This window comes from Coenobita brevimanus, chromosome 93 (genome assembly GCF_032717465.1).
Source record: "Coenobita brevimanus isolate Jiangsu-jjx chromosome 93, ASM3271746v2, whole genome shotgun sequence".
Taxonomy (NCBI): Eukaryota; Metazoa; Arthropoda; class Malacostraca; order Decapoda; family Coenobitidae; genus Coenobita; species Coenobita brevimanus.
Genome location: NC_137046.1, coordinates 54,820,371 through 54,848,145, shown reverse-complemented (window position 1 = coordinate 54,848,145; position 27,775 = coordinate 54,820,371). Strand labels below are relative to the sequence as shown.

General features: G+C 38.2%; 1 protein-coding gene across 3 annotated transcripts in view; it reads left to right on the top strand.

The window, feature by feature from the left end:
* The window catches only part of Galphao (G protein alpha o subunit), a 275,292-nt gene that overhangs the window by 209,208 nt on the left and 38,309 nt on the right, over positions 1-27,775 (top strand). For 2 of the 3 annotated variants that reach the window (XM_080282372.1, XM_080282370.1), the window contains exons 5-6: positions 3,869-3,997; positions 25,006-25,135. In XM_080282372.1, the coding sequence (XP_080138498.1) occupies positions 3,869-3,997; positions 25,006-25,135 (259 nt within the window). The remainder of the gene's footprint in view (positions 1-3,868; positions 3,998-25,005; positions 25,136-27,775) is intronic. The other variant, XM_080282371.1, reaches the window with a different exon arrangement.

Sequence of the window (27,775 nt, the reverse complement as noted above, 5' to 3'; positions counted from 1 at the left end):
AGGAGAAAGAAATAAGGTTGAGTGGGGTGAAATGAAGGGTGGTGTGGAGTTACATAAGAGATGATGAGAGAGATACAGAGAGACATGCCGTAACGAGAAATAGGAAGAAAAAGAGTGGGGAGGAGTGAGGAATCAAGCAGAGCCGAATAAGGGTTCTGTAAGAGAGAGAGAGAGAGAGAGAGAGAGAGAATTCATGGAAATGACAAGAGACTAGGAGTGAATCCCGCAGGAGGGTGACAGTTTTTGGGTGAAGATGAGAGAAAGAAGAAAGGTCAGATATGTGGGATGGAAGGGGGGCAGAGAAAAAGATGAAGTGTGGGTGGAAGTGATGAAGAAAAAAAAAGATCAAAGAAAAGCGTAAAGTGTGTAGGTATATTGGAATTTTGGGAAATGGTCGATGAGAGAAAGTGAATGAAAGACAGAAAATTAATAGGAAAATTAGCCAGATATGATGAGATTCTGATGTTGATGGATGAGAGAAATCTGATGAAACATAGGTAAAGAAGCAAGCCAAAAGAGGCAGGTATAGTGGAGTTTTGAAAGTGGCGGGTGAGAGCGAGATACAATAATAAAAAGAGGAAACTGAACGAGGATAAACAGGACGGAAATTAGAACTGGAGGAGGCTTTGTGTTTAAGGACAAAAAGATAAGGATGAGAGGATTATCTGGCCCAGGATGAGTAAGTTGGTGATATGGTGAGGTGAGGGGGAGGAGGATGATGGAAGAGGAAGAGAATGGAGTGTTATGTGTTTGATAAGGGTAAAGGCGAAAGGAACGGGGTTACATGAGACTGGGGATTATGTAAGAGGGATGATGTGGCAGGGAATGGGGATTGTGTAGTGAGAGGAAATGCGTGGTGTTTGATAAGGGTAAGAAAATGGTGGCTGTGTAAGTAGGATGAAGTGAAAGAAAGGGGCATGAGGTTTTGTGTGGCACTTGTTAAGAAGGTGGAAAGGGAGAGTTGAGAAATAGGAACTCTCTCTCTCTCTCTCTCTCCCCCCCCCCTCTCTGTCTGTCTGTCTGTCTGTCTGTCTCTCTCTCTCTCTCTCTCTCTCTCGTTAACCACCCTGTCAAGCATCACATCTCATACTTGAACTGTTCACAACAACAGCAAGTAAAAGACGCCTCCTAAGACCTTGCGTATGTGCCGTGGGGGAGAAAAGTGAAAAAAGTGATTTAAAAAAAAAGGCAAAATCAATACTGGGCCTAAATGAAGTGTGGAGTGGCAGGGTGGCCACCAGGAAATTAGGTGTCATGGGGAGAAAGAGGGGAGAAAAGAGGGAAAGGAAAGGAAAAATCCCCCTTCCCTGTCTTCCCCGTTAGAATTCTCTCTCTCTCTCTCCAGCTTCATTTTCTCACTAAAAATAAATTACACTAAGTAACTCACTGTCACCGTGATCTTTCCTCAGCATACAATATCATCAGTACAGAGACATCTTGCAAACACTTGTCTTGAAGACACTCACAGGCACTGCCTTTGGGCAACAGAATAAATCTCTAAAACCTGACTATGAACATCTCATTAGAACAGCTGTTAATTATGTTACCGCAGATTAGGCCTTGATTTTAACCAACACAACATGGATGAGTTTATAAAGGAAATAAGCACAGATCTGTCTATCTGCCTATCTATTGCCAGACGCCTCAATCCCGTAAGGGGTAGCCACAAACAAGTCGCCACCATGTCGCCCTGGTCAATGCCATTTCATTGCCTTGCTCCTTGCTCACACCCCCCTCTCTCTTATACCTCTCCACTCCATCCCTCCATCTAATCCTTGGCCTCCCCCTCCCTCTCCTCCCCTCCTCCTCACTCACATACACTCTCCTCATTAGTCTCTCACTCTCCATCCTGTCCACATTGCCAAACGACCTCAGTCTATTTCCCCTAATGCATTCTGTTACTTTCACATCTACACCACAATACTCCTTCAATTCCTTATTTGTCAGTCTGTCTCTCCATGTGACTCCCCATGCTCCTCTCAAATAACTCATTTCCGCATCTCTTACTCTTGACTTGTGGCCTTCCAACAAGGTCCAAGCTTCACATCAGTATGTTAGAGTAGGTACCATAATACTGTCATGCAGTGACTTTTTATTTCCATGTTCACATCCCTGTTCCTTATCACTGCTTTAAAAAAATCAGCAACTTTTCTTTCCTGTTGTACCCTTTCAAGCACTTCACTCTCAAAACTTCCATCCTTACTCATCACACTACCCAAGTACGTAAATGCACTCGCATATTCCATTTCCTCATCATCCAGCCTCACTGCACATTCAGTGACTTCATTTCTCCCAAAGACCATAACTTTACTCGTACCTTCATTCACCTTTAGAGTCTTTTTCTTACACACTCTCCCAGACTCATTCACCAAGCCTTGCAGTTCCCCTTCACCTTCACTTAACAATACAGTATCATCTGCAGACAACAGTACAGAGAGTTTCCAAACACTGTCCTCTCTCATTAGGGTTGCTCCAACATCCACTGCCCTACCTTGTATCTCTTTTACAACCCCATCCATGTACAGATTGAGCAACCATGGGGACATGACACAGCCCTGTTTCAGTTCAATATTCTAATTGAAGAATTCACTCAGTTCACCTTCCACATGCACCGCGACTTAGCATCCTCATACATACTCTTCATGGCATTCATTAACGTGCCATTTACTCCATATATTCTCATTACTTTCCACATTCCTTGTCTATCCACCGTGTCATATGCATTCTCCAAATCCATGAAGGCTACATACTTCTTTCCCTTCTCTAAAAACTTTTCCACTGAAGACCTAAGAATGAATTTATGATTGACACAACCTCTTCCCTTCCTAAAACCTCCCTGTTCTTCTCCAACTAATTCCTCTGTTGTTTCCCTAACTCTGTCAGTAAGTATCCTACTATATACTTTTCCTATTACAGTAAGAAGACAAATGCCCCTATGATTACCACACACTTCTTTTTCCCTTTTTTGTTTGTACAAGGGAATACAGTGGTTATACCTGACTTCCAATCCTCCATGACTCTACCTTCCTCTCAGGCCAATCTACACATCTTCTATATCCATTCTACTACTGTCTCTCCCCCATGCTTCAGCATTTCACAACACTCTCCATCAATTCCTGGTGCTTTCCCCATTTTGACTTTCTTCATTGGTTCCTCTGCTTCCTTCCTACTGATTTCTTCCTCTCTTCTCACCTCCCTCTCTCTCCCAGCTATTCCCAAGCCACTTATACTCACATTACTTTCATTCTCCATGTTCAACAAATCCATAAAGTGTTCTCTTCATCTCTTCACTTTTTCCCCCTTCTCCACTAGCAATCTACTGTTTTTATCTCTCACACCACAACTTTACTTCTTTATCACCCTGTCTAACTCACTTTACCTCTTTCCAGAACATTTTCTTACATTCCTTCCACTTTACACTCAAATTCTTCCAAATTCCTCATCCACTCTCTTCTTTCTTTTGCTAATCTTTTCACCTCTCTCTTCCTCTCTGCATATAACTCAGTCTTCCATCTCTCAACCATATTTAAATTCATTTGCTGTCTTATGATAAAACTGTGTGTCTTTTTTATGAGGTTTTTGAAACAATATACAGAACATTTTTTAAACTAATTTGTTGATGTTGTGTACTGTACAAAAATTTAGCACCATTGGTGTATATATGTGGCAAAGTGAGTATTTTCAGGATTCTATGATTTCAGCTTTTTTATGTATTGCGACACTATATGTCTTTGTTGCTCACTGTAATGTAGAAGTTAGAAAAAAGCATAATGGTACTGTACATCACTTAAAATGTCTGCCAGTTTTACACAAGTTTTTACAGTGTATTGCTGCACAGTTAGGTGCTACATACATGTTTTCTTTACAGCTTCCTTGATGACTTGGACCGACTAGGGGCAAAGGACTATCAACCCACAGAGCAGGATATCCTGAGGACTCGTGTCAAGACTACTGGCATTGTTGAGGTCCACTTCTCCTTCAAAAACCTAAACTTCAAGTATGTATAGACAGGTTTGATTCCGAGTCCCTCCATGTCATTCTTTCGGTGGCGGTGTGGCACTCTGAAAAATATAACAATAATATGAAGATGTCTGTAGAATAATTAGAAGTATGAAGGTGGTTCGTTTTTCTTAATGTTACATAACTTTAGTAAAGGCAGACAATAAACCTTCTTCTCAGCAAGTTTTTTCATCTTTTACACCAAAATAGATTAAAATAATTGCTTCAAGAATGAATTTAGATGAAGCAAAGAGTCACTCAGGTTAGCTAATGCAGTTTATTTCCTTTTTTAATAAATATCTGAAAAACTGAAATACAGTAACTCAGGAGATCAAAGAAAACTTGGGTCAGGAGTAGCCTAACCGCCACCTCAGGACACAGCACTTGTCTGCCTCCCACGCAAATGATGTTAGCAACTATTTAACTGTATGTTGATTTTTGTCGTTTTGTGTGTATGATGGCCTTCCCTCTTTGGTAAAATTTATGTATATGTATATACATGCACATGTAATAGTGAATGCATATATATATATATATATATATATACATAAAATAATATATATATGATAATATATATATATATATATATATATATATATATATATATATATATATATATATATATATATATATATATATATATATATATCAACATGCAGTACCTTGTTTGTGTTATTAGTATGGTAAACATAACCTGATATGCAATCCCTGAAAATTATGTGCCTCTTACAGTAACCACATACATATGAACCTATGCATTGCTTTTGACACCAGATTTGCAAATTTTATGTTAACAGTGATGTCTACTGCTGAAATACATGGTACATACATTGTTGTGGCAGTTAAAGTTTTGGTGATAATAGTGCTGGTGTACCAAGGCTCTTACCATGTGTGAAGGTTTCAAACAATGAATGGAACTGCATATTGGCTGTCACAAACTAAGCACAGTGTCACAGGCTTGCTTGACAGTGATGAGCATTTGTGTACTCTCATATCCTTTCTTGTCCTCACTTGTAAAAAATATATATATAAAGCTGAATTAACCTATGCTATTTAAGAGTAAATTTAGCTCAAAAGCAATAAATCCTTTACCAAAACCATTTAGATAGAAAAGCAGAGTAAGAAATCTTTAATTTCACATTATTCATAAATATCTTTAGTGGGCCCAGAGAATGAGTTAGCAGCACATTAACTCAGTTTTTTGTATACTGATATTACTGTAAGTTTAATAAGACTTGTCATAGGAAGGCTTCTCTTTAATTAAAAAGAAACAGAAAGGAAGAAAGAGAGAGAGAGAAGAAGAGAAAGGTCAAATGTACAGTAATTCTGGTCATGAAGTGAATGGAAATAATGTGAACTATAGGTCTTGTATATTTTTAACAGAAATTTAAAAACATAGCATATTCAGAAATATATATATTAGTACATCTTGTGAGAATTAATGGTATAAGTGGCTTGTTATGTTAACCTAGTAAATGAAGACATAGATTGCTTGAGCTTATTGGCAATCATGAAGCTTGATATGAATAGTTACCAGTACTATAACTACACTGAGCAGACTATGAGTGAAAAAAGGTGAACCATACCTGTAACTTTAATTAAAGCCAGATACCTTAATCTCATAGGGGGTTGCCACAAATGAGTCAGCTCCTTGTCACCCTGTCCTTTGCCATCAAGTTACCCTTCCTCCAGCTCAAACTCCCATCACTCATATATCTCTCCATTTCATTCTCAGTCTCTTCCTCCTCCTCCCACTCTTCATCCCACTCACATACACACTCCTTGTTGCTGTCATTCTCCATTTTCTCGACATGGCCAGACCATCTCAGAGTACTTTTCTTAAATCTTTCTGTCACATCCACATCAGCACCACAGTGCCTCTTCACTTTTTCATTTATCTGTCTGGCTCTCCAGGTAATTCTACATGCATCTCTCAGGAAACCCATTTCCACTACTGTTACTCTTGACTCTTGTACTTCCAACAGGATCCAAATTTCACTTCCTGTACATTAGAGTGGGGTTCATAGTACTGTATTGTGCTGTTGTGCTGCATTTTTTTTTTTAACTTTCCCTGCTTATTTCTTTATTCCTTTTCACTACTTTTGGTGAGTATAAGAGAGAAGTGGAGGAACGATTGGGCAAATATGAATTGGAGCAGATGGGAGACGTGGAACGTATGTTTAAGATATTTACAGAAGAAATATGTGCAGCATGTGATGTGGTGTGTGGAAGGAAGAGAAGACGGAGGGGGGTGCAAGGAACACCGTGGTGGACTGAAGAGGTGAAACAGGCTGTGGCACAAAAGAAGAAAGCATACAATGAATGGATGAGAAATAGGGGCGTGGAAGAAGTTGAGAGGCGGAAGAGAGAGTTATATGTGGAAAGGAAGAGAGAGGTGAAAAAATTAGTAAGAGAGAGTAAGAAGAGAGTGGATGAGGAATTTGGAAGGAATTTGAGTGTAAAGTGGAGGGACTGTAAGAAAATGTTCTGGAGAGAAGTGAAAAGAGTAAGACAGGGTGGAAGTGAAGTTAGCAGGGGAGTGAAAGATAAAAATGGTAGATAACTAGTGGAGAAGGGAGAAAAAGTGAGCAGATGGAGAGAACACTTTAAGGAATTGTTGAACGTAGAGGATGGAAGTAATGCGAGTATAAGTGGCTGGGAATGGCTGGGAGAAGGAGGGAGGTGAGAAGACAGGAAGAAATCAGTAGGATAGAAGTTGTGGAAGCAATGAAGAAAGTTAAATCGGGGAAAGCCCCAGGAATTGATGGAGTGTGTGGTGAAATGCTGAAGCATGGGGGAGAGATAGTAGTAGAATGGATGTGGAAGATGTGCGGATTGGCCTGGGAGGAAGGTAGAGTCCCGGAGGATTGGAAGTCAGGTATAATTATTCCCTTGTACAAAGGAAAAGGGGAAAAAGAAGTGTGTGGTAATCATAGGGGCATTTGTCTTCTTAGTATAATAGGAAAAGTGTATGGTAGGATACTTATAGACAGAGTTAGAGAAAGAACAGAGAAATTAGTTGGAGAAGAACAGGGAGGCTTTAGGAAGGGAAGAGGTTGTGTAGATCAGATATTCATTCTTAGATCTTTAGTGGAAAAGTTTCTAGAGAAGGGAAAGAAGTTGTATGCGGCTTTCATGGATTTGGAGAAAGCGTAGGCTATGACAGGGTGGATAGACAAGGATTGTGGAAAGTGTTAAGACTATATGGAGTAGATGGGAAGTTGTTGAATGCTGTGAAGAGTATGTACGATGGAGCGAAGGCTGCAGTGCGTGTGGATGGTGGACTAAGTGAATTTTTCTCTTTGAAAGTTGGTTTGAAACAGGGATGTGTCATGTCTCCATGGTTGTTCAATCTGTACATGGATGGGGTAATAAAAGAGGTACAAGGTAGGGTAGTGGATGTTGGAGTGGCCCTGGTGAGAGAGGATAGTGTTTGGAAACTCCCTGTACTGTTGTTTGCAGATGATACTGTGTTGTTGAGTGAAGACGAAGGGGAGCTGCAAGGCTTGGTGGATGAGTTTGAGAGAGTGTGTAAGAAACGGAACCTAAAGGTGAATGTAGGGAAGAGTAAAGTGATGGTCTTTGAGAGAGGTGAAGTTAGTGAATGTACAGCGAGGTTGGATGGTGAGGAATTGGAAAATGTGAGTACGTTTAAGTATTTGGGTAGTGTGATGAGTAAGGATGGAGGTTTGGAGGGTGAAGTGCTTGAAAGGGTACAGCAGGGAAGAAAGGTTGCTGGTTCCTTGAAAGCAGTGATAAGAAACAGGGAAGTGAGCATGGAAATGAAAAAGTTACTACATGACAGTATTGTGATACCAACTCTAACGTACGGAAGTGAAGCTTGGACATTGTTGGAAGGACACAAGTCAAGAGTGAGAGCAGTGGAAATGAGTTATTTAAGAGGAGCCTGTGGAGTCACGTGGAGAGACAGGCTGACGAATGAGGATATAAAGGAGCGTTGTGGTGTGGATGTGGATGTGATAGGAACCGTTATGAGGAACACACTGATGTGGTTTGGCCATGTGGAGAGGATGGAGGATGAAAGACTGACGGAGAGAGTGTATGTGAGTGAGGTGGAGGGGGGAAGAGGGAGGGGGAGGCCGAGGATGAGATGGAGGGATGGGGTGGAGAGGTATATAAGAGAGGGGGGTGTGAGTTGGGAGCAGGGCAGTGAAATGGCGGGGGACAGGGCGACTTGGAGGCGATTTGTTTGTGGCCACCCCAAACGGGATTGAGGCGTCTGGCAATAGATAGATAGATAGATAGATACTTTTGGTGAACCAGGAGTCATTCTTCCCAGCTATACCCTTTCATGCACTTCATCCTTTGAACTTCTCGTAGTTGTGCAATCAGAGAGTTTTACAGTAAGACCTCATTATAATGGACTAATTGGGGCCTAAGCCATTTTGAAAAGTGCAAAATTCCGATAAAAGCAAGATCCAGACTTCCCCCTGCTATTATATATCAGACATTAGTCCGGATTGCACGAACAGTTTTTAAACTGTACCATTGCGGTACTGTACTGTGTTATAACTTCACTACATTAATCAAATGGTAAAATATATATAATAGTCCTGTACTGTGCACTGATAAACATCTCTTTTATTTTACCTTTTTGTGGTGAACATAGCTGAAGTGGTCAGGCAGTCCAGACTGGTTCTGGCTTTATCAGACTTTTTTTGATGTACAGTATAGGAATTTAGTCCGGTAGCTCCTCGATTCTGATAAAAGCAAATTCCGGTCTATTGAAGTCAGTTATATCAAGGTTTTACTGTATATCAATTTAATAGTCAGGCTTTAAAGCTGTGTTTACAGAGGTGCTTAAGAATTGAGAGTGCTTTATACAGTATTGGAATAGCTAATTCATCTTTGCACATATCCTATTTACATTCTCATCTTCTTCCCACATTATACTATACTGTACTGGTATATCTCTAGTAGTTATAAGTAGCATAATGATAGTTTAGATATACAGTGCCCTTGCATAGTAAACGTATTCAGAGGAAACGATTCGTCTAGTGATCGAGCAGGGAGAAATCAGGTCCACAAAACCATAGTGAACGAGTTGAGCCCTGAGTGAACGAAATTGGGGGAAAGAGTAGGCCACAACCACCATCTCCCATATTGAGCGACCTCCCCCATCCCAGTAGACGCTGCACAAGAGGCCAGATTTGAGAAACCTTTTGAGCAGAATCCAATGGAGGATGAAGATTTGCCTATGTTTATTTACCTAAGATCAGTACAATTCTAGCGGCAATGTATGTTCTGAGAGAAGACGTCAAGGCAATTGAAATCAGCTACCTTAGGACACAGGAAGTGCGCAGTGGAGTAGAAACCACTTTTCGTCATTATATTGAAAGGCACAATATGAAAGTCAACAGAAGGAAATTAACACTCATCACAAGCTACTACGAACACAAGAACCAGTTGCCTCTACATTGTCTGCTACACTTCCTGGGGAAGTGTGATGATGTGACGTCAGTGGTGTCATCTTTGGACTTTGAAGGTTTTATAGGAGACGTGAATGAGGTAGAGGCACGTGGGGAAGTGATTCAGTCAAGTGATGAGGGCGAGACTGGTGATGGGAACAAGGGAGTGGAAGGTGATGTGGCGAGGATAAGCTAAGTGTATCTCCCAGCCTTGGAACCACCTGTATTCAAGCCAGTCAAGGCCACCATCTGCTTCATTTAAGATAAATAACCATGTATTTTAAATTTTATATCTCTGAATTGTAGGTGTTTGAAATGTGCCCTATAGTACATCTCTTTGGCTCAAAAAGTGGACTTTGAGGGAGCAGTGCTGCCCATATGCTATTTTTTCCATAAGATATGTTGTTCACAGTGAACAAATTCACTTTGAATGAGCTCGTCTGCTGCCCATAAACTCGTTCACTGTGCGAGGGCACTGTACTTAATATCTGCATAACTTAGGTTAGAAAAAAAAATATAAAAGCTAAGTTGGCTGCTAGCCTCATCAAACATGAAATTGGATGGAAAAAAAACTTGTTCAATTCAGGAACACACGAATCAGCAATAGTTTCTTGAAAAGGAGTGACTTTATGGTGAGGAAATATAGGAAATCCATTTAAAATCTTGCCGAAGCTAAATCTGTGGTAAAGTGTAGTGCAGTTACTGTGGATCATCATCATCATCATCATCATCATTGTTGTGATACTCATGCCAAACCAGTTTTACACCCACACTTCATGCAGTCCTCCTGCAGTCATCATACTCAGTTGTGTATTGTATCAAGACCTTCATAGTACTGACTACCATTCCGCATTGATCCATTCTCCCCCCCCACTTCCTTTACGTATTTACCATTGCTTTCCTATTAACCCCTAGGCTTTGGCGTACCTTTTAGACAGGATGTCTGATGTTGAAGATGTGGGAAAAATTGGCATTTTTAACTTTCAAGAATTTTCATATAAATATCTACCATGAATTAAAGAAATCCATATGCAGATAAATCAGTCTTATTACCTGCAAATTAAACAAACAGAAAGACTCTTGGTGTCCCTGTTCATGCATAATGAAGAGTTGATGACAACTGGTTTTTAGAGGTTTTAGCCTTTTGCTGCATGGAAACAGCCACCATCAACCACCATGTAATACAAAGGTTGTGTCATGGTGTGTCTGACCTCATATCAGACATGCCTCAAACTTTGCACTATTATGGAACGTGGAAAGTTAGAAAAATTAGGCAAGATTCTGGTAGGTATGCCACAGGCTATCAAAGGTGCCTTCTGAAAGGCATAATGAGCCCAAGGATTTGTGCAGTGAGGTACTGAAGCATTTTCACCCGTTTAAGTCTCTGTTACACGACAAGCATATCACAGTGAGAGTCATCATCTTTCTTTACTGTTGTCTAAATTTAGAGTACAGTATTTTCAGACCACAACACCCATAGACATTTAATATTTTGTGAATATTTTTATGTGTCACATTTATGAAAAGAATGATATTTTACTAATTAGGGAATGGTTTGAATTGAATCTTCCTATAGCTACATAATACACCAAAGTGGATCAGCATATTCATAATTTTTAAAAGGTATATTTTAAATGGAAGAGGCAAAAGCTAGTACAGATCATTACTATTTCAGATGCAATTTTAGCTTGAATGTATTAATAATTTGCTGCTCAATTCACTATAACAGCAGTAACAACCAATTTTAAGATGGTGAAGAAGAGTGTGACCCACTGCCATGAAACTGAAGCCAAATTCATATGCATGTTGCAGATACTTGTACTACTGTATATCCTCAGATGAGTTAGTTATACACTGCAGGATGTTTGCAACATAACCTCTGGATTCAAGGGGTCTGTCCTAAAGCTAAATGGAAGCATATGGCAATAGCTAATATAAAGTCTTGGGCTTGATAATTCTCTTAAGTTCAGTAAAAATATATGGCAGAAGCCAGAATTTGTTTAAGGTTTATGCATTCAGTTCATATTGGTGAATGTGTATATTACTTTGGATTTCTTGTAGCCCTAATGGATATGAATTACCGTAATTAATACTGTAATTCCATCAGTTACGGTTGTAGGTACAGTACAATGAATCATTTTTCCTACTCTGTCTATTACAAAAACAGAAGCCTTCTACCTGAGTAATGTACTGGTAACATGAATTAATATATTTATTTTTTATCTGGGCCAATCATACTTTTTAAATACGGGTGTGCGAATGACCCCTGTGTATGCGAGTCATCTCAGCTATACTTCAATCAATTGAATTTGTTGATGATATCTAGGACTGGTGGTGGTACTGTCAAAACAGAGGGAGTGTGACCATGAGCAGTTTGCCATAAGGGTGGGGAAAGTAACATCATCTTGTTCATTGTTTGTGATAAGTGGGTGCATAAGAGATGTAGTGACATTAGAAGTTGACTGCAAAATAATGCTGATTTTGTGTGTGTGGTGCATCAGGGAGAGCATATAAAGATTGTCAGGCAGGAAAGGATTGATCATGCTAGGGAGTTTCTGAGTGTGTCAAGGAGTTTTGTTATTTGGGGGACATGGTATGTGCTGGAGGTGAGGCTGGAGCTAACTGTGTGGCTAGGGTAAAGAGTGGCTGGAGGAAGTTCAGGGAGTTGTTGCCTCTTCTAACATTGAGAGGGCTCTTCCTCCATGCTAAGGCATTTTTGTATGTGGCATGTGTTAGGAGTTTAATGCTGTTTGATAGCGAGACCTGGGTAGTAAAGGAAAAGGATATTTGAAGGCTCAGATGTACAGAAATGAAAATGATTGGATGGATGTGTAGTGTGTCCTTGAATGCAAAGCCTAGGGGGGCTAGGATTACGACTGAAAAAGTGAGAAGAAGAATGGGACTTGATTGTACAGTATTGGTGTTGTGATGAGGAAGGGTAGATTGAGATGGTTTGGGCATGATGAGAGGATGGAGGATGACAATTGAATGTGGAAAGTGAGAAGTGTGAAGGTCAAAAGTAGGACTGCAAGAGGCAGACCAAAAAAGACCTGGGACGAAGTCATAAAGTGTGATCTTAGGGATAAGGGATTGAATTGGGAGGCTGCCAGAGATCAAGCAGCATAGAGAGCAACCTGTAGGTGACCAAGGCTGATGCATGCAAGGATTATGGAGCCTTTATAAATGAATATGATATGAACGATATGAAACTGAGCCATGTCTCTGACAATAATGCCAGGTTGTGATTGGATGAGCCTTTATCAGCTGTGGATGTACAAGTTTGTAGCAATTAAAAAAGCTTTATGTTCAATTTTTTTTATCTTTCCCATCTGCATTTCATTGTAATTTTTTGTGTATGAGGGAATTGTACAGTATTCATGATTGTGATGACACTTTCAACAAGCAGAAGCAAGTAGTACTATGTGCACTGTAATTCCAAATTTGTTTTAGAATTTGTCCTTATGCAAGTCATTACTCTGCTTTTACTAAGGGAAATCCATATTATGAACATGCTACATCAGCTTTGGTTTGTTAATGTTTAATGATTGGTATAGAATGTTGTAGCAGTGAGTGGTCAGCTCATCTTTAATAAATTTACATTAGAACAGTTAATGCACATTTAATTCCTTTGGTGCAGTGTTAATGTTATATTAAATTCTTACCACCACAAGATTTATTATTTTCTAGCATAGGAGAGATTATTCAGATTGAAGAGTTAGATATAGCCTTAATTAGCCGCATCACAACTGGATGCCTGTCCTAAGTAGAACTAAAATTGTCTTGTGATGGCCTACTGTATTTATAATACATCTTTGGATTGAAAGGATTAAATTTAGCTCATTCCCTGCAGTATCTTGCTCATCCTGTGTGGTTTGCAGTGTATCCAGTTTCATCATAAATATTGCCTCTGTTAGGGGATATATCACCACCTGTCTCACCATTCTTGATTGAGAAAGATTTCTGGGTGTGAGCTTTAAGCACTGTGGACACATGAAATTTGCAAGCTGAGTTTATGCTTCCACTGCTTGAATTTTTGTACTGTACAGTATCATACTGTAGTTCAAAATGTAGTAATTTACAGTGTATTTTGATAAGTGAATATATGATCTCTAAATTACTCTAATTTGTATAGCTGAATTGACAAAGAGAAATGGGGAAACATTATATCTGCAAAGTAAAGCCTCCAGATCAGTAAACCTCAGACACAACTTTGTGTTTGCAGCACTGCACTGATTTTATTCTTTGCTGGACTATGTGACCTACACTACAGTACTTCCGTGAAGCTCAGAAATAGATTTGAGATTTTCTTAGGGTCTCATTAAAGTCAGCAAAATGTGAAGATTTCTTATCTAACATTCATTCTCATTGTACTGGCACTAAAGCAAAATTGAAGAGTAGACAGAGCTTACTATCTCTTGTCTTTCTTCCACTATTCTGTCACTTACTTCTTCCTTCATACTCTGCGGTGTTTTAGTTACATGAATTAATACTTTAAGTTAGTCAACCAGCAGCAGTCCAGTTGGGTTGTTTTTAGTTTTCTTTGCTTGTACATACAGTGTATAGAAGGCTGTGAAAATTATAGTGTTAGTGTTTGCCATATTCTCACTTCACTGGATGTATTTTGAGATACCATAAGCAGTATAGCATAGGTAATGAAAATATGTTACCAATTGTTAATTTATCAAGTTATATATGAACAGAAGTCACACTTCTAACAGAACTATACTGTATTACTTTAGATTAGTTTGAGTGGAAAGCAAAAACTGCTAATAGTTAATACTCAGCCCAGTATTGAATCATTATACAGTATTGTATAATGTTCAGGATGCTTCATTTTCTTACATCATTAAATCCTTTTTGTTATCCATAGGTTCTTGTTTGAATTTAGTTAGCAAAATGAGCAGTACCTCAAGATTATACTCTATTGGCTTTAAAAACATGTTGAGTGTCTTTACTTTAGTATACAGTATTATGAATGGTGGTGAGTATATGTATTTTGCAGGACTGTATTCTTTAATACACTCTCAGTTGATAATTTTGATGTTTTTTCACACAAACCCTCTAATAATGAGCAACTGGCCAACTGCCACTGTGTATACTATTGTAACTGAAAAGCTTACTTTGATGGCAAACATCATTAGAATAAATATTGCCCTACTTATATGGCTCCTGGTGATGCTGTACAATCTCTTGCACTAAGTGAAAATTACCGCTTTCCGTAGATGGAAATGAGGTTGGGATGATGATGATGATGATGGTGATGATGATGATGATGGTATATGTATAAAGTTGGCAAGCAGTAAATTAATGATGTTTAGGTTAAGGTCTAAATATACAATGGAATGTATAAATCATTATTACTCATACAGTACTACTACAGTAGCCAGACACTGGGCCTCTATTCATCAGAGATGGTAATTGGATGGCTGTCATTTGTGCCATGTTAATAAATATCCATCAGGTGACCAAGGCTGACACATGCAAGCATGTTGAATCCTGTACAAGCGATATGAACGATATGCAGTATATAATTTTTGGTTGTACTATTAATAATCACTGGAAGTTGAAAATATTTCATTATAAAATTGTTCTGCCATGGCAACTCTTCTGCTACAGTTGGAGTTTGTATCCAGACTTATGTGGGTCAGTACCCATTTCTTCTCACTGTGCCTCAGTTGTTTGTTTTCAGGTTCATGCTTTTCATAGCTAATTTTTTTTCATTATATTCAAGTGTAAAGCAAAATTTTTAGTTTAAATTACCTGTAATAAAAATAAGTTAGTAGTTACATGGCTTATAACTGAGTGCACACATTGACAGTTTTCCTTTCACTGTAAACTTTAAGAAAATGTGAATCTGCTAAAAACTGACCAATGGATTGTAAACCCACATTAACTGTCCTAATTCCAGTCACCAGCAAAGTTTCTTCTTGGTGATAAAGAATTTGGCATATACATTATAAGCTTCACAATCTACTATAGGCTATCTAAATACCTGCAGCTTGACCCCCATTATAGGCAATAATCAAGAGACAGTAAATAATAATCTCTAGTAAGGCACATACTAGTACTTTAACCCACAACCAAATGTAAAATCCATATTCAGACAAGAAAATTAAGAAAACATTGTAGTGTTCATGCACACCAAGAAACAGTGTGGTGCTTACATCCTTAACCAGTCAGAATTCAGGGCATTGGCCAATCTGTTTTAACTATATGATTTCAAGGGTTGCATAAATCTAGCCACAGGGATTGATACTGAGGGCAGTAATTACTACAATTATGATAAATCTACATAGTGTTTGTCTCAGTGTAAACAGGCTTCATTATCACATAGCATCTTTTTAAACTCATTGAGGCAGCTTAAAATAGGATTTTGACAACTTTCTGCAAGCTTTGCCTATTTATTATCAGGTAGATGCTTACTCTGTAAAGCAGTGTAAATAATAATGTGGGACTTTGTAACCTGTAAATGTATACAGCTGAATGTTTAAGGAGTTGATATTAATGACAGTAGTTGTTTGTGCTAAGTTACTTTGGTTTTGTACTGGGTCAATCTTTGCCATGCATGAATATCATTTTTTTTTAAATTGATTTTTTTTTTTTTGTATTCAGGTTAGATTACAGTAACACAGTTTTTAGTTTATCCATAAAGTTTAAATTTAGTATTGTCATTTCTGTCCTTAAAAAGTGCTGTATGCAATGCAAGTCGTATTTTATGCTGAGCACCATACTGTACCGCTCCCCCACAGCTCCCTTCCCCATGTACATTCCCTTGCTGTCACTTTAATTTTCATAATGGCTTGTCTTGCCATCTACGGTACTAACATTTAAAGGTGATGTAGTTGGTTAGTTATCCTTATATCTTCTACAGCACTTCCTCCCTTCAGATATTGATCTTATTGTCCAAGAACTGAAGTAACCTTGTTCTCCTTTTGCCCTGGCACATTTTTCATATACTGTATACTGTAATGGTCACAGGCATCTCACACCTTGAGTTCCCAGAATATTTCTTTTATGATGCAACACAGTATCCTCAGCATGTCAATTTTTTACCATTAAATTTCAGGAAAGCTACCGCTGAAGACATGAGGAAGTTTACAGTTTTGCCTCATGAATATTTTTACTTTTATAAAACACAGGATTTTGTTTTAGAATAATAATAATAATATGCACCTATGTGTAAGAAACAAATATGATTATGTTATTTATAATGTACATTGATAAGTGTAACATTGAGAAAACAGAGTGGCTTTGTTTGAATTTATGGCAAGCACATAAGACCACAGGGGGAAGGCTGGTCATGTTAGGATAACACGGGATTTAAGTACTGTACTGGGGAACTGAGAAGCGTTTTTTTTTTTTTTTTTTTTTTTTTTTTTTTTAATCAGTGTTGATTTTGCAGTCATAGTTATTGTTACTGAAGTGGAACTTTGTACAGTAGTTAGCTTTATGAATTTTATTCCTATGCATATTAACTCACTTGCCGGCTTACTTTGACCCCTAAATCATTTTAGAAGCAGATACCTATGCTGTGTGTAGCTGTTTTGAAGCATCTTTTAACCTGATAAGCAGAGCTTTGAAATTTGTTAGTTTTGTATGGATCATTGTTGATCATTAACCATTGTACCTAGTGCTTACTGATATTTTGCATTGCAAAATACAGTACTGTACTGGCAGAGTAATGTAAGACTACAGGACTGCATAGAATTTTGAAATTTCATCTCTAGATTACAGTGCAGTGGTTTATAGCAAAATTACTGTACTCAGATCAAGAACACACAACGTAATATTGGAGAACAATCTTAATTTTAAAACAATTATAGTATGGCTAGGGTTAATACTGTACAAGAAAATTATTGCTTCGAAATGTGGATCAGACAGTTTGGTCAGGGTTCGCATTTTTCATGGAAACATTTATCAAGACCTGACACACCTTGGGTCACTTGAGAAGACCACCAACATCTCGGCAAGAAGTCGCACAAGGTTAAACAAGAACTTCCCATGAAAACGTTTAAAAATTTAATCAGCGTTTTGGGTGACCTATTATCATCCTTCTCCATTGCTTAAGAGTTAAGTAAATCTGAACTATTTTCTGTAGTAAACTCTGTATAGATGATCCTCCACCCTTCCTTACATACCTCTTGATGTAGCCTCGCACGTTTATTATTTATTTATTTATTTTATTTTTAGTTGTTGTCACTGCCCGAAGTTATAAGGCTATTCACAGTTAGTCTGTGACTATGGAATGAATTAGTCACTGCAGTTTAATTTTAAGTCAAGGTTTTTATGCTGTTGTAGAACCAATATTCATGTCAGTACATTATGTAAGTGTTGGGAAACAAGCACTTATGTTAGTACAGGCATAGTATTGAATTGATAAGGTTTTACATCAGTGCTGTGTCTTCAAGCTTGTAGCGAAAATGGTGTGCTGCTGATGGCTTCTATCAAGATTTTTCTCCTGTACCAGTAGTAATTAATGAATGCTCAAACATTTCTGAGAAACTCTTTCAAGTTGTCTTGGTTTGAAGCTGTAGATTTTTTTTTTTCTTCGTAAATGATCCTCTGTGAGGAAATCTGGAGTACTGATAGAGCAGTTCCTCTCAATACGGAATGGATATTGCAGCATGTGGTTTCATAGTTTAACAGTAGCTAGTGGTGCAATAATATGAAAATATTTTCCAAATATTCAGAGCCACAGACAATTCCTACACCATTATCATTATTATTGTTATTATTATTATTACTTTCACTCTCATCTTAAATGTCGGGACCAACTGCCTAGCCCCGGGCTCCTACGTTCCTCATGTGGCAATGTAGGATTGGATGATGGATGGATGGATGGATGGATTATTATTGGCAAGCCTGTTACTGGTAAGCTATTAGTATATGCAAAAGACCATAGTAGCCCTTGGCACCGTATATACAAAGTCTGTCCAAAAAGAAAAACTTTTCAAAAACCATGCTTCATTTACAACTTAAATGTACATGTCTTCTTCAAAATACTCCCCTCCACAGTTCATATATTCCCAACGTTTTATCAAGTTCTGGAATGCATCCTAGAATGCGTTTTCAGTGGTGGTCCTCAGTCCTCATACTGTAGCAAATTTTCTTCCATCTCTCCTGTTGTCTGAAATTGGCCACCTTTCAGGGTGGATTTCAGCTTTGGGAACCAAAAAAAAAGTTAGCAGAGGCCAAATCCAAAGAGAAGAGTTCCTGTGGGACAGTAGTCATCTTGTGCTTCCCCCAAAAGTCACAGATAAGGAGTGGCACAAGCAGGTGCATTGTCATGGTGCAGCATCCAGGTTTTGTTTATCAGTGCCTCAGGTGCAGCATCCAGGTTTTGTTTATCAATGCCTCAGGCCTCTTCCTTCACACTGCCTTCCTCAGATGTGTCAAGATGACCAAGTAAAACTATTGGCTGTCTGACCACAAGGAAGAATCTCGTGGTCAACATCACCCACATATTTAAAACAACTCTGATGTGCTTTTTTGTTTGTGGTAACATTGTTCCACTGTGACGACTTCCTTTTTGTTTTGACATTTTAGCCATGCATTCATGTTTCATCACCTGTTATGACATTTTTCTAAAAGTTTTCATCAACATTCAAACAGTCAAATAGCTCTTGGCTGACTGTGACATGGTTCTTTTTTTGCTCATCTGTCAGCAGATGCAGCATAAATTTTGCGAAACGTGATTTATCTTCAGTTTTTCAGTTAAGATCATGTGGCACGAACTTTTAGAGATGCCTTTTTCTTTGGAAACTGTATGGATAGTTAGGCAACGATTTTCACGGACCACAGCATGCACTTGCTTAGCATGGCCATTGTCTTTTGACGTGGAAGGCCATACAGATTTGGGATCATCTTTGGTGGATGTTTGTCCCGATTTGAACTGCTGGAACCACTTGTGACATTGCTTACAGCTCAAGCAATCCTCCCCATTAGCCTGTTGCAACATTTGAAATGCCCATGTAAACGTTTTTCCTGGTTTGAAACAGAATTTCACACAAACACATTGCTCTTCAAGATATTGTTCAGCTTGCAACAAATCATCATGTGCACTAAACACACTTTCACTTAAGCATGTGTACCTCGATGACTAAGTGATGTGGCATAATGTGGCTAATGTGAGACTAAAGCTCAAAGTTGCCGCTACAAAACACTCTCATTTCAAGCATGCCACGCTGGTTCATTGGTGCACTGTTTAAATAGTTTGATTTTTTTGGACAGACCTCATAAAGTTACAGTAGTGAATGAATGTATAAGAAGTGGGATTAACATTTATGTTTAAGTTGCTTAAAGAATTAATTAGAAATTATAGGATCATGTTAGTCTTCCTGAGCATAATGAGATGGCTCATACAAAGAACAGTACAATGTATTACATCATGTAACTCATCACATGACAGTTAGTTGACTATATACAGCACCTCAGTAAAATTTCAGCATATATTATAGATAGACTGTATTAAATTACAGTTCAGGAAACAGAGAAGAATCAGTTGTAACCCTGTGAGTCTGAGATACTATTAAGTATGCATACTATGATGCAGGCTGCAGTACACAACAGTTTATGCAAAAAGAAATGTATACCTGTATGTATATTGATGAAGCTGAACAAACCTATGAAATGACAAAAAAACGGCAACAACAACTAAGCATTGAATTCTCATGATTTTGTCCAGTTGTAGTAAACTGAGTTTGATTCAAAGGAAGAAAGTCTGTTAGGTATAAGGTGTTTGATAAAAGCAAAATAGAACATGGCAAAGTCAAGAACTGTAGAAAGCAGTGAGGTTTTATTGCTTGTCAGCGGCGTCCTTTAATATAGATATGGATTTAATCACTGCCACTGAAGGATTATACTGTATATCTAATTGCAGCATTACCAGATCTTGCGGTTAGGAGGTATAGAATATTAGGAAAATGTTGACCACCGTGGCGGAATATTGGTTCTGCGGCAATAAATGTAGTGTAGTGTTGCACGCCAGTAGAAGGTTGAGCAGTGATACCCAGGCCTACCACTGAGGCTTTGCACCCCCTGGAACCCACTGCTGCCTCTCACACTTTAGGACCACACCATTTCAGTTTTAGTTCCATTTGATCAGCCACCTGTTTAAAAAAACAAAATAATAAATAAGTAACTTCCCCTTTTGTTCTTTACTCCTTCTGTACTTCTCACTTTTTTTTTCTTCATTTCCTTTTCTTGTGTCTCATCATATTAGCCTGCCTCTTACAGAGTCCATCTTTAGAATTTTGGTGATCACTTTCCATTCTTTTCCCTCCCAAACCAGCATATAGTGAAAAGACTTTTTAATAAGACAGACTGTCAGTACTTGTTACTGTAACAAGTACAAATGTTGAGTCTAACATTCTTCATTTCTTTCACTGAATCAGCAGTGTGGGCAGTGGTGTGGCACTTAAGATTTTATAATGTATGGCTCCTAATCTCTCATTGTTTTACTTCGTTGTGTGTCCTTCCCAACTGTGAGGGACCAAAGGGAAGTTCTGTATCATCAGTTATGTTTATATTCATAAGTTACTGTATGTGTCACATCAGCATAAGTTGGTTCAGGAGCAAGATAAGATAACAAGAACTTCAGTAGTACTACTATCCATTTCAGACCCCATGAGGCATCGTTTTTCGCAAATATGTTCTAAACAAACAGCTGGATCAATATGACATTTCGGCACAACTTGTTTGACACCATCCCCTAATTTATGGCACTACAGTGCATTGGCAAGTATGTTTCATTAAAAAGTTTACTCTTGGCTTTGAAGGTGAAGCTGGCAAGAGCTGAGTAGACATTTGGACAGGGGAAGGTTTTACGTGACGTAGTTGTGACGTGTATCACTCCACCACCTCTCCCTCTACTCCCATCTTCCCCTTCCTCCCCTACGTCATGTAAAACCTTCCCCTGTCCGAATGTCTACTCGACTCTTGCCAACTTCGCCTTCAAAGCCAGCCAAGAGTAAACTCCTTAATGAAACATACTTGCCAATGCACTGTAGTGCCATAAATTAGGGGACGGTGTCAAACAAGCTGTGCTAAAATGTCATATTGATCCAGCTGTTTGTTTAGAACATATTTGCGAAAAACGATGCCTCATAGGGTCTGAAATGGATAGTAGCACTAATATAAAATAGGATTATATATATCAAGTGACCAGAGACTGTAGTTCCTTTTTTTATTATTTTGTGAAGTTATATGTTAGTTGTTGCTGTGTTATAAATGTTTTGGTATTAATCAGTGTTCTTTATGTCCATACTGGTTAGTTTAGGGAAATTTCTAAATTAGCCAGTGTTTTCATTATAATGCTGAGATATTTGTTTATTTTTTATTCATCATTATATACCTAGTAAGAATCAGTCAGTGTTAGATTAAGTTATTTATGGAGAAATTACTTTGATTAGTTGATTTTTTAGAGCAAGCGTGGTTGATCTTAGAGCATAGTAATGTAAAAGTAACTTTAGCATTTTTTTCTTCCATCAGTTTATTTAGATTACCCTGCTTTTGTTTGTGACAGATGATGTTGGGCAAAATATTAGTTTGATGTTTTTTCCTTCATTGTTGTACTCTGGTACTGTATTTTCTAGTTATTTCAGAATATCGTAATTTATTGGATATTTACTACATACATTGATTTTTCTTTTTATACTTTGCCAACTTCATAATTACAGTTCAGGTATTTAGTATACCCTGTATAGGCTTACAGTATAGGAGGTACAGTACTTAGTTCATCATGAGAGCTCCAAGAATCCATGTCTTGGTTATATTTCCTCCAGGTTAAGCTACTTTGTCAGTTTTGGAGTGCTGTGGATTTTAGCCTACGGACTTGTTTTCAGCCACACACAAATGCAATATTTTGTTAGGTTATATTAATTGCAGGAGCATATGTTGACTGTGTAAGTTTCGTATTAATTTCTTGGATGTACTGTACTATACAGGATAGTTCATATTGTTTTGGCTGTGGATCAGTTTTAGTTTAATTTTTTATGAGCTATCTTTTTAACTGGGTATTAAGAGAGTACATTATTATTTAGATGTCAAGAATTGTTAATAGCTAGGCCTCACTTGTTTCTTCATCTCATGTAGCCAGTAAGCTTTTTTCTGTAATTGGCTTGGGTATTGTCTCAGAACCAAGCATAGAATGTAATTTCTATTATTTTTTAACAAGGAGTTTATATATCTTAGAAATTAGGCTTTCAGGCTTTACTGCCGTACAAGTTCTGTCTTTCATTTTTTATTTATCGTAACACAGGCAGTATGGTTTCTTGGTGGCGTGTATCAATTTTTTCATTACACCTCATATGGATTATCTGTGTGGTAATTTTTTACTTTTTTTATTTGTGTATATTCACCCAACCAGAAACATGGTGACTCATGAAAAACCTTCACTACCAATGAAAGGTTTCCATTTGCTTGTTCCTATAGCTGGTAACTGTAGTACTGTACTGTAGGTTTACACGATAATAACTTTCCAGCTCACCTGTGCTGACTCTTGCTTACATGTATATAATATTGCATGTTAGATGACCTTGCAAAGTCCTTGATATTGTGCAGCTTACATTTGTTCTTGGCTGGGAAGATACCAACATTCAGTACAAGCTAGAATTCTGCATGTTACTTCAGCTTAATTATGCATGCCTCAGATTTTTACCCATTATCATAAAAACTAAGGCTTGGAATACTGAATAAGCAAAATTATTACAGGAATTTGTAAACTGTGGACATGACATTGTTAGTTGTGAGACCCCTGACTTTTCTTTTTAATACAGTTACTGCAACATACATTAGGATGTCATGTAGTGGGAATGCAACTTCAGCATTACAGAGATCAGAAGATGTGTCTTGAATATCAAGCAAGCAACACCAGTGCCCCTATTTCTCTGTTACACATGGCTGGCTTGAAGCTTTGTAGTTTCACTTAATGTATCTATTCAGTAAAAAGAAATTGTATCCAGGAGTAAGGTGTCACGCTGCAAAGTGACTGACATATTTTGGTGACTAATGTCCCATTAGAGATGAAAGCATGCTTGATAATTTGTATGCTCGTTACTGTTGAATTTGTGTCGTTTACTAAGATCTGTGCTATTGGTTTAGGGGACTGTATTGTTTGTAAATGTGAGCACGTGAAAAATTTGTTATAGAGCTCATGTCAGAAGCTATGACTATACAGTATTTCATTACATTATTTTTAAAGCCTAAGTAATGTGACATATGAGATAATATACTTACACAGTAATAATGGTATATACTGTATATATATATATATATATATATATACACTCAACCCTTTGCTATCGCGCGTTCAGCTATCACGTTTATCTGCTATCACGCACACATCAAATGCACAACCATACATGCTATCACGCACCCCAAGACCGCTATCACGCATCGAGTTTGGAGACAGGCTAAGCAAAACTTATTCACACGGCACTTCATACGAGGTTTGCAGAGGATACGATGGTTAATCGGAATGATAACGTGGTAAAATTCCCGATTATAGCACGGGCATTTGGAATGCATCTGAACGGATTCCTGCCGAGGACACGACGGGCAAAACAGTGACCAAAACCCATTCGGCTCGGAAGAATATATCGTACTACAGCATTGAAATTTAGCCTAACACTGAATACTTATTAATATTGTACAGTACTTCAGAATAAATATCAATCGTTTTGAAACCCTTATAAAGAGTTAATATTTCTTATGCCGAAAAAACTGTGATGTTGATAAAGTAATCACATGTTTACAACTGAGACGGGGTTCTGACGACAGTGTGAGGAACGTGTGTGATAGCGTCCAAGATTTGCTCCACTTAACTGTTCCTCAGCCATTCCTGATATAAGGTACCATGTGATACCCCCTTTAGCTGTGGACACTAAAGAAATGGAGACAGCCAAAGAGATCTGGCGGCAACTAAGCCACTCCCAAGCCTCAGAACCCATCAAACCACCCAAGCCGTAATCCTTATAAAAGTTTGATGGCCTGATATGTTGTTTATTTATTCATTATACTGTTATTATTAATATAATATTGCTTTATTTCATGTTAGAGGAGAGATTGGCAGGAAATCGTAGGCATAAAGTGGTTAAAAGTTAGAAAAATGGGCCACCAAAAAACCAATTAGAAATTTTCCCATTGATTGTTCAGTTCAGCTATCGCGTATTCAGCTATCATGCGCGACCAATTAGGCGCGATAGCAGGGGATTGAGTGTGTATATATATATATATATATATATATATATATATATATATATATATATATATTTATATATATATATATATATATATATATATATACAGTATATATATATATATATATATAAATATATATATATTTATATATATGTATATATATATATAAATATGTATATATATATATATATATATATATATATATATATATATATATATATATATATATATATATATATATATATATATATATATATATAATATGTACACACACACACACATAGTAGATAGGTGCATATCATAGACAGTTTATTGTAATCAGTGTTATATTAAGCATGAGAATATGAACAGTGATTATTAACTGTCTCATCAAATTCAGGTTGTTTGATGTGGGAGGTCAGCGGTCTGAGCGCAAGAAGTGGATTCACTGCTTCGAAGATGTTACAGCAATCATCTTCTGTGTTGCCATGTCAGAGTACGACCAAGTTCTGCACGAGGATGAGACCACGGTAAAGATTCTGCTCCGTGGACTGTACTCTGAGTGACATAGGCTTCATAGCAGCTTTTCACTAGCAAATTGTTTTGCACATTATTGGTACTACCCTAGCTCCCATGAGCTGTTTGCTTGTGTCTGGCTTTTATTTTTATTGTTTCATCAGGAGTGAAGTTTGAATTCCAAACTGTACTTTCTCACACATTTATTTGAAGTACCCATTTCTTTCATCGTGGTCTACCGTCCCTCCTCCCACCTTTAGATTTACACACAGATATCGGTTTCATCACCCTTGCTATTTACATTATTCCCATATGCCTGTACTGTACATGGTGCCTTACAAATCTCATTTGCACGGTTTTACTGTTAAATAATATTTTGAAACCAATGTATCCAAAGTTATTGCAGTCTCTCTGTTCACACTTGACCTTGCAGTCATACATGCCAATTATTTATTGTAACTAAGTTATAAATTCCTCATCTACTCTCATAATGCACTTGAGGCTGTCATACACCTTGCTTCATAGCCTCTAGTGAAAGTAATTCAAGAGCTTTAGCTTGAATTAATTATTGTTCCAGTCAAGGACATGTAACACTGGCAGTGATTCTTAATGCACATTACAGATCTGAAAGTGACTCTTTACCATGTAGCAGAGGATTATTAGTCAGAAACTTTATTGACTTAATTACAAGGGACGTACCTGGATATACAGTGAGCATATTTTTGTTACTTCCGCAGGTATCATCATCATTTTTATCATATTTCCTAGTGATGACCAGGGTGGCTAGGATGTAGAAACAGGAGTAGTAAATTATCTGCTAAGTGACATGTAAAAGCCACATATCCATGTAGCATATCATTCATCCATCCATCCATCATCCAATCCTGTGTTGCACCATGAGGAGCGTAGGCATCCGGGGCTAGGCAAGTTGGCCCAGACATTTAAGATGAGTGACCAGCCTCACTCATCCCTGCATGGCATTACATGAGCAGTAAACCCTAACCACCCCTTGGATGTAAACCTACACAGGCTTAATCCGATTGGAGCACCTAAATTACTCACTAAGCCACCAGGCACCATAATTTGGTTTTATGGTTACCACCCAGTGCAGTAAATGGTTTCCTGGTGTACAGGATATCATTTGGCTTGTCACTCAGTGTATAGTTGCCCATAGGCAGAAAGAAGAGGAAAGAATGAAGGAAAGAAAGACAGAAGAGGGAGTGTAAATTCACCCATAGGCAGAAGGAGGAGGAGGAAAGAATGAAGGAAAGAAAGACAGAAGAGGAAGGAAGGAAGAGAGGAAAGGGCAGACACCCAAAGCGGCACTACATCGAGGGGGTGGATGGTGAGCGCCCCTGTCCACCAAACAGCATATCATTGTAGGCTTTGGTGAACACTGGCAACACAGCATCATTTTATTGGAAACTCACCCCCGGCCAAGGAAGGGGGTAGAAAAGTTACGCAGAGCTGGCCTGGGAAAGATTTCCATCCACACGGTTGACCTCTCACGTCATCTGTCCCTGTTATGCCAAGCAGTTCTCTTTGTGATCTAATGGCTCTCATCTTTTCAAAGTGGTCATTGCAACCCAAGCTGATAAAGTTAAGTCTTTAGTTGATTACAGTATTCTGGTAATCCCGTTTCAGCCTATCCAGATGCCCAAGTTAAATTCCTCTACTGGTACTGTCCATCTTTCATCATCTTTGGTCTTTTTTATTGGATTGTATCATTTATGAATACTCCAACATGCTTGCATGTTCTGACCTTTGTCACCTAATGGCAGCCCTCCACACTGCTCAGTCTTTGGCAGCCTACCTGTTCAATACCTAATCCTTGAAGTCACACTCTATGACCTCTCTTTCCAAGTCATTTTTGGTTGCATCCCTACCCTTGATGTTCACACTTCTCACCCTCCACGCCCAAGTGTAATCCTCCATCTTCTCAGCATGCTCACAGCATTTCATTCTACCCCTCCTCGTTACAACACCAATACATTCAATTCCTGTCCTTCCTCTCAGCTCTTCAGTTGCAGTCCTAGTCCCCAGGCCTCTTATTAAAGGATGCATTACACATTCACTTAATCATTGTAATTTCTGTACATTTGAGCCTAGAGATATCCTTTTCTTTTACTGCCCAGGTCTCGCTCTCATACAGCATTACACTCCTGACACATGGTAACCAAAATTTTGCCAACTGTTTTGATGATATTTGCTTCATTCTTTCAGAACATCACCCAGATCTGTCTGTCCGTTGTTATACTATCCCTGACCATGGGTATCACCAGCAGTTAGCTAACATCACCAAATTGTATTTGATTCTCATGATCTTCCCACTTCTGTCATCACTGGGGGCACTGTCCTCTCTGTTAAAGAATATGTTCTTACCCCTCATCAGTGCACCGCCTGATGGCGTTTTGGCCAAGTACTGTCGATCACAGACTGCCTGCCCCAACTGTGTTCAAGTACTGTACTTGCTCTGCATTGCAACTCCACCAATCAGTCATTTCTGTCATTTTTTTTATTTTATTTAGGAAAGGCCTACAGTACTACTTGGAGGTATCATATTCTTTATTTCTTCATTCCCATGGTCTTCGTGGTTAACATAGGTGGTGTTCTTCAGAATTTTCTTTCCCTCCAAGACTTTCATGTACACCTGG